At 41.3% G+C, this 11,412-nt stretch overlaps 2 protein-coding genes and 1 pseudogene across 2 annotated transcripts in view; all 3 read left to right on the top strand.

The window, feature by feature from the left end:
- LOC118322171 (antihemorrhagic factor cHLP-B-like) overlaps positions 1-4,402 on the top strand; it is a 5,782-nt gene extending 1,380 nt beyond the window's left edge. Inside the window, exons 2-7 of the mRNA XM_035653766.1 lie at positions 158-271; positions 654-741; positions 998-1,164; positions 1,825-1,932; positions 2,349-2,435; positions 3,477-4,402. Of these exons, the coding sequence (XP_035509659.1) occupies positions 158-271; positions 654-741; positions 998-1,164; positions 1,825-1,932; positions 2,349-2,435; positions 3,477-4,223 (1,311 nt within the window). The 3' untranslated portion in view covers positions 4,224-4,402. The remainder of the gene's footprint in view (positions 1-157; positions 272-653; positions 742-997; positions 1,165-1,824; positions 1,933-2,348; positions 2,436-3,476) is intronic.
- A 1,955-nt stretch (positions 4,403-6,357) lies between these two features.
- Positions 6,358-8,087, top strand: LOC118322131 (annotated as a pseudogene).
- A 1,740-nt stretch (positions 8,088-9,827) lies between these two features.
- LOC118321982 (fetuin-B-like) overlaps positions 9,828-11,412 on the top strand; it is a 4,584-nt gene continuing 2,999 nt past the window's right edge. The window contains exons 1-2 of the mRNA XM_035653559.1: positions 9,828-9,938; positions 10,281-10,350. Coding sequence (XP_035509452.1) covers positions 9,828-9,938; positions 10,281-10,350 — 181 coding nt within the window. The remainder of the gene's footprint in view (positions 9,939-10,280; positions 10,351-11,412) is intronic.

The following is an 11,412-nucleotide window of genomic DNA, read 5'->3' as shown; positions in this document are numbered from 1 at the left end:
TTAAATAAAGGTTAAATAAAATAAAAAATGAACCGTCACACAGTGAAATGAGAAGATCATTTCCATCAGGAAGTAATTGACTATAATTATTGCTTGATAATTGCGTGGTATGTGTACATTCTGAATGTGTGTGTGTGTGTGTGTGTGTGTGTCACAGGGAGACAACGGCATGGTTTTCTACCTGACTCTGGACGTCGTTGAGACCAACTGCAGTGTCCTCAGCAGGAAAGACTGGAAGACCTGTGAGGCTCGTCCCACACATGACACACCGGTTAGATAACACACGTACACACACACTCTTCCATGCACATATGTTCCTAAACAGGTTTACACAAGTCCACATCTAGTGTATACTGTTATGGCCTTTGTTTTTTACAACAAAAAATACTTGTTGTAAAAAGTCTTTTTATCATTATGTTGTGTTGTGTGTTTTAAATTATATTATGTTTTATTTGCTTGCATTCATGTTTTATACTTCCCTGCTCTTCCATAAAGAGTAGCTCTTAAGTTAGCAGAAGAAACAACTTCTAAAATAAAAAAAGTAATATAAAAGTAGTAAAATAAAAATCTGAATATAAATCAAGCCTTCTTTCTTTGTATATGTGCAGCACATTAAATATTGCATGTGCGTATTATTGTTTTGGTCTTGGCAGGTATATGGACAGTGCAAAACAGCCATCTTCATCAATAGAGTGCAAAGAGTGGTCCGCCTCTACAAATACAACTGTGTTATCAGACCAGGTAAGAAAAATACTAATAATAACAGCAAACACAAGAACTTTCTTTCTTTAATAAACATTAATTCATCTTAAAATTCTGCCAGTGTGGTGAAACAGTTCAATATCTTCTCAGTTAAGCTGAGCTTGTTTGACTCTTTTGGAAAGAAGTGAAACATATGACAGATTTTTAATAAAAACTACCTCAGATTCCGTGCATTGCAAAACAATAATAAGGCACATGCACATTGAAATTCAAAACCACTTTCCTCTCTGCTCAGTTCCTGCAGCTAAGGTGGCTGATGTCTGCCCTGACTGCTCGTCTCCCATCGCCACGAGCAACGCTGAGGTTCAGAAGGCGCTGTCTCTCTCGCTGGACAAGTTCAACAAGGAGACCGGGTTTGCCAATCGTTTCGTTGTGCTCAAAGTCACCCGCGCTACCGCTGGGGTGAGTTTTCCAAATGTCCAGAACACAAATGTATCTCATGACCTACAGTATCCTCCCGGGTCAATGGTATGGTGACTGTATGTTCAGAGGGAGGATGAATTCTCCTGAGGCTAATACCAAAAACATCTAAACTCTTGGGGGACTCACTAAATTTTGGATAAATCCAAAAATATAATTAGCATTGTTTCTTTCACATAAACATTGAAAAACTTGTTGCAGGAGCAGGTGAGCAAACGAAATTACCATTCTAGAAGGTTCAACAAACTTACCATTACATAGTTATACTAAATCAAAGAGATATTCCACCCAAACATGTTTTATGTATTTAAAACATTATTAAACACTGGATTTATGTCAGTCATTTATTCAAAATCTGACAATTTGCAATATAAAATTATGAATCTGAAAATCTGAATCTTCCAGAGAAACACTTTTCTGTGGTTAATCAAAATGCTTGCTATGTAATAAACAGAAAGATTTTTTTTTCCAAAAATGGATTCATCCACTCCTCTCACAATCCTCATGACCAACTCCTTTGAACTCCCATCTTAAGTGTGTTCAGTGGTCCCACTTCCACAGTTATTTTGATTATTCCTTTGTTAAAAGTTTTCTTTCTGTGTGTGTGTGTGTGTGTGTGTGTGTGTGTGTGTGTGTGTCCAGATGGCCATGCAGATGTTTTACAATGTAGAGTACACCATCCAGGAGACCACCTGCCCCAAGAGCGCAGAAGCAGCTGATAAGTGCCCGTTCATGGAGTGCGAGTTCGCTGTGAGTCATGACAAATTGTTGTTTCACAGCATTTTTGAACACAACACAATCTCACACACTGTTTAGTTAAGCTTACAGGATCTGTTTCGTATGTTGAAGAGACATAGTAATCCTTCATGTTAATTATCGCTTTAGTCCTTCAGTTACAATTAGTCCATGTGTCATGTCTACTTCTTCTTAATGCTGTTTCTCAACTCAATCTGTACTGGCTTGTACTGTCCCCAAACATTGAGAGAGATTCAAGACAAGTTTTTATTCTGGATTTCCATTTGTGTTCATATCAATGAGCAAGTTTATTCCAGCCGAGCATTCTTCTGAAATTCAGTTGTTCAACTATTAAACTCTACTCTGCCACAGGCATAACCATTCCTCTGCTCCATTCTCTCCTCCCTTACTTCTTGTTCTTCGCTCCTCAGCACAAGGGCTTCTGTAAGGCATCCCTCTTCTACTCTCCCACTAATGATGCTGATACCAGTGTAGAGTGTGAGATCTATGAGCCTGAGGTAAGACTCACTAAGCCATTATAAAACACACAGTGTCACATTGATGTACTGTATTTCTTCCACCTGTCTTCTTTCATTATAGTACAAGAAAAAAACGCATGTTTATGTTTTTAATGTACTAGAACTTAATTTATAAGAAATCAATTAAACATGAATCTGTCCCCACTGATTAGACTTGAGTCTTGGACACAAATATTTAAATTCTGATTTGAACAGTTCTAGTTCATGGTTCATCTAATTGATGAGATCTGGTACTGGGGTGGCATTGCTACAATGGAGCAAAAACTGAAATTAACCAACCAAACAGGTTGTCTTGCACTGCCTGACTTCTTTAAAGCCATTATCTTTATAATCATTTTAGTGATAACAATGTTAACATATAGAAACAATGTCCAAAACTACAACAATAAGATCCCAGTAATAAATTGGAATTCTCCTTCACAAATTGCTCCAAAAGCAACACATCCTCATACTTAAACGACAGAATAGGTTGAATGACTCCCAAAACGAACATGGTACATGGTTATAATTGTGAAACAGTTGCAGTTTGGTTAGATTAAGGCAACAAAAGTACTTGGCTAGGTTTAGAAAAAGATCATGGTTTGGGTTGATACATATGATATGTTATGCAAGTAACAGTTAGGGTTAGTAAGTCACATACCTAATATAACTTGAACTTTAAATAAGTTAATGTTTGGTTTCCCATGGGACACAAGCCCCAGTCTCCTGGATGAAAGTCCTGAGGTTTTTTTTTACCTATCTATCTATCTATCTATCTATCTATCTACCCAAAACTCCTCTATATGTGGACTTTCTTGCTTTTCATACTGCTCCAGTCATAGTTACTACGGCCACTAGAGGTCACCACCTAACAATAAATGTAAATATGAGTTGTAATAAGCTGCTAGCACAATCGACCTATACAGCATTCTTGTTAGGCAGTTTATGCTGTACCTTTATGGTTTATAACCATGGTGGATGTATCAGAACTGGTATGCACCATACATCACTAATTTTATTTTACTTTACTGTGTTTTCCAGGCTGCTGAGAGAGAGAAGAAACTGCACCTGCTGGGCGGAGAGACTGACCACAACCACACTGACACACACGGACACAGCCACACCCACGACCAAGCACACGCTGCCGACCAGTCACACACACACGACCACGTGCACGACCACACCAAGAGCCACACTCAACACGACAGAACCCTCCAGCACGCCGGCGACAGCGACCACCACCACACACACGACCACGACGCAGGCAGCAGCCACAGGCACGCTCATGACCACTCCCATGACCATGGGCATGGTCACGATCACGTGCACACTCATCACGCCAAGGCCCACAACCACAGTGGTGACTCACCCAACCACCACCACGACTACAAGCATGGCGATGGCGTACACACCCATGAGCACGACCACGAGATCGCGCTGGACCATGACCACAAGCACGCACACCTTCACGAGCACGAGCACCACCACCATCACCATGACCATGACCACGAGACTGCAGCCCACGACAACCCAGAGGGCACAGTGAGGATGCTGCCCGCCATGGGACAGCCCATGACCCTGCCCGCCTTCCCTGATGTCCCCGCCGGTGGCCCAGAGGTGGGAGTCACCCTGCCCGCCAAGCCCGATCCCCAGATCCCCGGAGAGATGGAACCCATCATCCTGCCCTTCCCTACCTCAGTCTCAGCCAAGTGCCCCCCCGCAGTGATAGGCACCACCCTGGTGGAGCAAGTCTTCAATGAGGACCCCATGTTCAAGCCAGCTGCATAAAGTGGCTTGTGAAACTCGCTTGGGAACTGATCTGGAAAAACTCACATAAAAACAAAGAGTCAAGGGTAGTGAAGGCAGAAATTTGCTCCAGACAAAATGGTGGATTATTATAAGCACTGAAAATGTAACTTTTCTTGTCTCTCTTCACTTAAACCATCTACCCTACCAAAAAACTACATTTACATCAACATAATTTCTCTGTTGGTGGGAAACGTCCAAAATAATCTGGTCATTTCCTTTTTTACAATCCTCAGAGACAACAAAACTGTAAACACTGACCACAATATGCCCATATTCACATGGCGGGACCATCTTTAACAGTTCTTCATCTTGAGTCACTACAATCAAGTCAGCAAACATGAAAGTTTCCTTTGTTTGTATGTTATCTCATGCTTGGCTGCACAGAAAAAATAAATGAGATACCGCAAATACTCATCCAGTGTTTTCTGTATTGATCAAAGCCAACCATTTTGTGTTGATTCCATGCATTTGCCCCCAACCCCCACAACCCCCAGTGTTTCCTGCCAGATGATCTCAGTCACTGTCTTCAAAAAAAACAACAAATGAAAATAAACTTTCAAAAGCTTGGGTTTACATAAAGCAGCAGATGGATTTTCACTGTCATCAGGGAAGTAGGTGATTTATTAATTTGCTGACAGTAGGGCAAAGAAAGTTACACCATTATAAAATGCAACACATCTATTTTAAAACGCGCCTTTTCCTGATGTAAGTATATATTTACTGTGTAAGTATATGTGTACCTACAGTGCATAATATCTAGATTTTCAGGTGATTATATACTAATACCTATAATTATTTTATTACATTTCTGCCACAAAATGATCGTAAATCTTACACACTGGACCTTTTTAACATGTTAAAGAATAGTTATAAATGTTATGAACAGTATAAGAATATTTATGTTAAATATTCTTTAATAAAGTTACTTGTTTAAGAAAGCTGCATTCTAAGTACCTTTGCGTACACATACCGGTGCAAAATCTGTTAGTCACCAAATCAGTAATCTGTGAATGTTTCACTGATTTTGTATGCTATCTTGTCAAATACTTGCATTTGCATTTGGTGGGAACAGTACGTTTGTGTACTAATTGTTAGTTTTGGGGGGTTTGAGATCACATGAGGCTTTCAAGTCTACATAACATGATTCCATTTTTACATAACGATGATGCAGTAGCTAATTTTTATTGATTTTATTTGACCTTTTGAAGAAATACTCCAGAAAGGAATTATAAAAATGACACGACCGAAACCATTCCTGCTCTTGTATGGACATCCAAACTCTATAATTTGTTGTGTGTCACTAGTGTGACTGAGTGAATGAAAAGTAAGTGACCCAAAATGCTATCTGGCCTGGCTCAACAGTAATAAGTTTACAACCAAAGGTGTCACTGTCTGCTCTTCAATAGTGTGTGTTCAAGCACCAATACTGCCCACTAGAAGTGTAAGGTAGAACGTCACCTTGCTTTGGGCAGTGGGTGTGTAGACCCTAGCCAATAACACACGCAGGGTGGCACTAACCTAGCCACCAATTGTCAGATCGTAAGCATCTGCAGCATATCCAGGAGGAAGCTAAACCCTACTCATTCTGCATTGAAGTCTGACAAAGGGAAACAGGTAACTGTGCTAACACATAAAGGAATGTATGTATTTAGCTATATTTATAGCAAAAATGTGGGTATTTGTCATTTTCGTGAAAATATTTGGATAGAAGATAATGAGAAGTGGTTTACGCTGTAGCCATTTGCAAAGTTTCTACATTTTGGCCCATGCTTTCACCTCGACTTGTACGTCGTAACTGCTGTTGAGTTCAAGTTGTCAACAGCTCCCATACTCAAGCAAGCTACCAACTTTTTACATGCAGTAGATTTTTGATGAGGTGTTCCTTTAACAATAATATTGTCACATCAAAGAAATGAAATTAGGTGTGCTGTATTTGATTTGCTTTTCTTTTATTTAGTTAAAATCCCCTGTTCCCCAGTGAACTATGACCCCTCCGCCAGTCATTGGCCTACCTAACACCAGATAACAGCTGTTTGTTCATCCTTTAACATCTGTCCAACCCTTTTTGTGATTTCTGTGTGTGTGTGTGTGTATGTGTGTGTGTGTGTGTGTGTGTTGGAGGATGAGTGTGTACTTGCTGGTCCTGTGTCTGGCTTTGCTGCAGCAGGAGGGGGGAGCCAGTTCAGACCCTCCAGGCTGCAATAGCCCTGAGGTGGTGAGGGTGGCGGAAGAGGCCCTGGAGTAGATCAACCAGGACCGGACACACGGATATATCCTGAGCCTGAACAGACTGTACGACCTCTCTCACACTCCTGAGGAGGTGAGGGTGAACTCTCTTGTACACACGCATGCACACACCATTTTTTACACCATTTTCCATCTTGACAGACGTATTTACAGAGGGAGGGCAGAAAGAGTGGATGGATGAGGAGCCTTGTTTGCAGAGAAAGAAGTAGGAAACCATGGAAATAATGTGAAGTCAGAGATATTGGTACTTCACCAGTAAGTACAACATGGTGGTCTATCCTCACTCTTAAAATAATCTCAACCCAGAGCCAAACTATAATTCAGTCTGCATTGTTTTTTCATTCGTTTAACAGTTATTTATGCTTTTTTAAATGTATTTTATTCAGTTTTTATTCACTTTCCATCTGAGAGAAACCCTGAGATTTGTTTATTTGTTGACCTGGTTTAGTCATATGTGCATGTGTCTTTCTGTGTTTTAATTCTTCAGGGGTATAGAGAGTGTGATATATCTGTCTACGTTGACTCTCAAGTCAACCTTCAAAATTACTCCTGTGCAATTCGTGATGGTAGGTCTATGGAGTCATTCAAACTCATCTGGGATTTTTTTTTGGGGGGGGGCACAGGTTGGAACTGAACCCAAGCCGCTGCAGTAAGGACTAAGCCTTTTTCCAACAGAATGGATATTTTTAAAAATGATCACCTCCATCCAAATCATGTAAGACCAAACACTGGCTGTAGATAGGGCCTTTGCCATTTTTTGGCTAGTTCTGCGGCCACCGTAGTTTCTCCTACACACTCCACAGCCCCTTCAACATTTTTTTTATTTATGTGAAGTAGTTTGGGGATAAATGGCTCAAAGTTATGTGCGGGGGACTGCTATGAAAACTACAATGATTGGTCAAATTTACGGAGAAGGCGATTTGACAAAATTGCAGAATAAACAGTTGCTGTGCAGAATAAAGAGTGATTGGTTGAATTTGTGCAATACTGCGACTTCCTAGACTGGCAGTTAAACAAACTCTTTGCCACAGCTACATTCTATTGACCGCTGACCCTGTTCATTCTTGTCTTTAGTTCCTCCCAGGAGAGTGGTGGGTATTTGTCAGGACTGTCCCACAGCTCGCGACCTGAATGAGCCCAAAGCCAAGGAGACAGCTGATCTTTCCCTCCAGAAGTTCAATAAAGAGAGCCGCCTCACCAACTACTTTACTCTGGAGAACATTACAAGAGCCAGTATGCAGGTTAAGAAAAAAAGGAAATGATCAAGTAATCAACTGAATGATGTTTGTTTTGAGCGGAGATTCTGTGCACAGAGATAAGAGTTAATGTCAAAATCTAAGACTACATTTCCCACAGACGATGTATATGATTTGTGGAGACGGTGTGTTCAAAGACAGCAGATGCCAGTGAACTGAGCAACTGCCCACCTATGGACTGTCAGTTTGCTGTGAGTCACACACACAAATGTATTAAAAGTTAATCAGTACAAGTTCTCCTGTCTAAAGCTGAATAATTGTTTTTCATTGATAATCACTGATTGCAGTTTTAAGGTCCTGATCCCATGTTGGCCTGCTGCTGAGAGTACTGATATTACTTACAGAGAATAGTTTATATGGAATGTAATGTTAGTCAGCAGGCAGACCTGGTGAATTATTGTCTCAATCTGCCTTTGCATTACTCTAGTTTGGTTTGTTGTTTCTGGGCTGTGGTAACATGGTGGTTCAGCATGGTGGCCTCTGTGAAATAGGACCTGCTCCCTCTGTAGATAATGTATATTTTCAGATCATTATACACTAATGAAAATATACCTATTAATATTATATTCCATTTCTGCCAACCTAAATGTTAAACACAGGCTGCCGCTGTGGAGACGCAGGCCCATGCAAAAGCCGACAGCGGGCACACTGAGCATCAGCACGACAGCACATGCACTCAGTCACACCCAGCTCAGACCTCACTGTCCCCAAGTCACGGGGCTCCCTCGGGACTGTAGTGACTAAGCCTGCTTCTCTCAGGTCATCCCCAGCAGCCAGTTTCTGCCCCGGCCAGGGGAAACTCAACATTAACATCATGTATAACATCGAGGACTGATTGGCTGGTCCAGGACGGTTGATCTTTGATCAGTTGCTTAGCTATATTTTACCTGCATGTTGTAATTAGTTAAGAAAGACAACTGGACAGGACAGGAACCAACAATAATGATATTTCATTGATTGTTTGATTAAAGCATTTACCTATCTGGAAGTTATGTGATTTTCTGGCATAGTCTGTGTGTGTATATGTATGTGTGTGTGTATATGTATATGTACCGGTGTAAGTTTACTCGTTGCCTTAGGGTCAAACACCATCTCCTCAACCTCCTTTACATTCAACACAAGATATTAATTGTCACACCAATGTACACATCTCTTCACTAAATTTCCCTGGGAACACCTGAGGGATTTCCCAATACCTGGGACAATCATTACCATTACTTAAAGTTCACTAGGCCACTCGAGTTGTGTGGATGTCAATGCAACAGGCCTGAATTCATTGCTAACCTTTGGTAAAGGTTTTTTTTAGAGACAGGTTTAATTTTGATTTTCCTCCAGACCGTGAGGACAGTGTGCAAATCCACAGATTTCTGGAAGATGGGTACCATACCTCTCTCTCTAACCACAACTGGTCGAGGCAGATGACCACCCACCTAGAGCCGGGGTCTGTCCAAGGTTTCTGCCTCAAGGAAGTTTTCCTTGCCGCCATTTGCCAATGTGCCGCCTTGCTCATGGTGGGATCTGTTGGGTCTCGCTGGTACATATAATTTGTTATATAGAGTACAGTCCAGATTGACTCCTGATGTTAAAAGCTGTCATGGAGATAATCTTATACAAATAAAAATGTGCAGTTGAACTGGAATTTGCTAAAGCTAATGCCTTCGCTTCAAGAGGAGAGGAGTCATGGGGTTCAAATCACCTTGTTGCTTGGTTCTTAAATGCCGCTTTTTTTGCCATTGATGTCAGTCTTTACATCATGGTAATTCATGTATGGTTTGGTTTGTTTATACTGAATCAGGTAGACCAATCTCAGTACCAGTTGTCCACTATCCATCTTGGAAAGAATGATCCACTCAGTAATATAAATTGAACTAACGTACTAATTATATTTTATATATTGACTTACGTCAAATTTTGGGGAAGGCTAACAGCCTTTTTTGTGTAATGGTTTTGTTCCATCTTTCCATGATTTGTGGTTGTATGCTGCAAATCACTTACATTATGGACTCGGGCCACACCAATCTTACAGAATTCATCCTTAATTATTTGATCTCAACTACACACCTGTAGACAGGGTTTCGGGATGACTGTGTCTTCACGTGGTGTGATGGCTATGTGTGGTACGAGAAAGGGTATCAGTCCCACAGAGGACAGATATGATAAGGACCTGGCAGGAGAGGAGAGAACTCAAAAGGTACAAGAGGGGCACCTACTCTCAGTGTGTATATCCAAAGCTGTTATCATTGAATGGTCTCCGCAGTTAAAAGGAAGATGAAGAAAGCATTTGTCAAACCAGGTAGTTCGATTAGGGAGCCAGCTGAGATAGGTGTTTGTTGCACACAAGTGTCCATTTACTGGGCATACATTAAACGAATACATAAACAGTAGCAAGTAGGTTTTACGAAGAGAGGCATTCCTTATTGGCTCTTTGAGTATATCTATATAGGAGGTAAAAGGTGTACTGGTATCTATTTGAGGTTTTTGTGTAAGTTTAGTTAAATTCCCCTGTTCCCCAGTGCACGTATGACTCTTTCAGTCAGACTGGAGCCAGCGGCATTTGGCGGTGCGCGCCTACCGAGGTCAGCAAGATAACAGCTGTTTGCTCGGTACCTTTGGGGAAACGAGGGGAAAGTCCAGCAACAGTCGTCACATGTCCTGTCCAAATCTTGTTTTGGAAAAGACTGGATTACAGGTTCTTGCGGAAAAGGGATTTAGGCGAGACCAGCGGTCTGTGTTATTGTAAAGTTAATAATTCGTGAAACCATGAGAACTTAGGGTTTTTCAAGTTTTTGTGAGTGATAATTGTTATAGGGTTATTTTTGACTACGAGCCTCAACTCTGTTTAGTGGAGTGAAATGTGTGTGTTAATGGTTTGGGAGCGAAATTTTGAGTGCTAGATGTACTGTTAGCACTGGTGCCTGCTCGTCTGGTTGTTGGCAGCAAGGGGAGGGGGGAGCCAGTTCAGACGCCTCCAGGCTGCAATAAAGCAGTCTGAGGTGCGTGCGAGTAAGGGTTGGCTGAACCCACGAACGCACGCCTGGAGCAGAGTTCCCAAAACCAAGGACGCACAGGCTGAACGAAGGTATAAAGTCCATGATCTGAAAGGCCTGATCAGGAACTTGGTAATGTGAAGTCTGCTCACTACTCGGGACTAGAAGAAAGAGTATATAGGAAGAGGATGAAACTCTTGACAAATCAATACTAGGTCACACAAACACACATTACGTGCAGGCAAAAAAGGTTTTCTGAAACGAAGAGGGGTTCTACACTTCGTTTAACTCTGCTGTTTGATATAAGTAGTTGGTGGCCTCTCTTGTCTTCACACTATGTTTTCTGCTAGATGAACTATGTGTGGTTGGGTTAAAATTCCATTATATGGTTTAAAGAAAATAACAAATACATGTTCAAGTAACTAGTTGTTGTGTGTTTGTTGTAGTGATATGGCTCTTATAAGAGAACATACACAGGAGGCTCTCAGCATCTGTAGGGCTGAGAAGTGAGCACAGTTGTGGGATGTGGTGTTTGTGTGTGGTTTATTTGATTTGGCCACCATGGCTAGAGGGATGTCATGATTACGAGGTTGTAGTGAGCTTGTGTGTTTTTGTGCAACCACTATATTGATGACATGACATTTCGATGTGAAGCCATTCATGTATCTGGCAAGGAGC

This window comes from Morone saxatilis, unplaced genomic scaffold, assembly GCF_004916995.1.
Source record: "Morone saxatilis isolate NCDOM2014 unplaced genomic scaffold, NCSU_SB_2.0 Contig12, whole genome shotgun sequence".
Taxonomy (NCBI): domain Eukaryota; kingdom Metazoa; phylum Chordata; class Actinopteri; family Moronidae; genus Morone; species Morone saxatilis.
The sequence above is the reverse complement of the archived record's forward strand: the minus strand, read 5'-3'. Positions and strand labels throughout refer to the sequence as shown.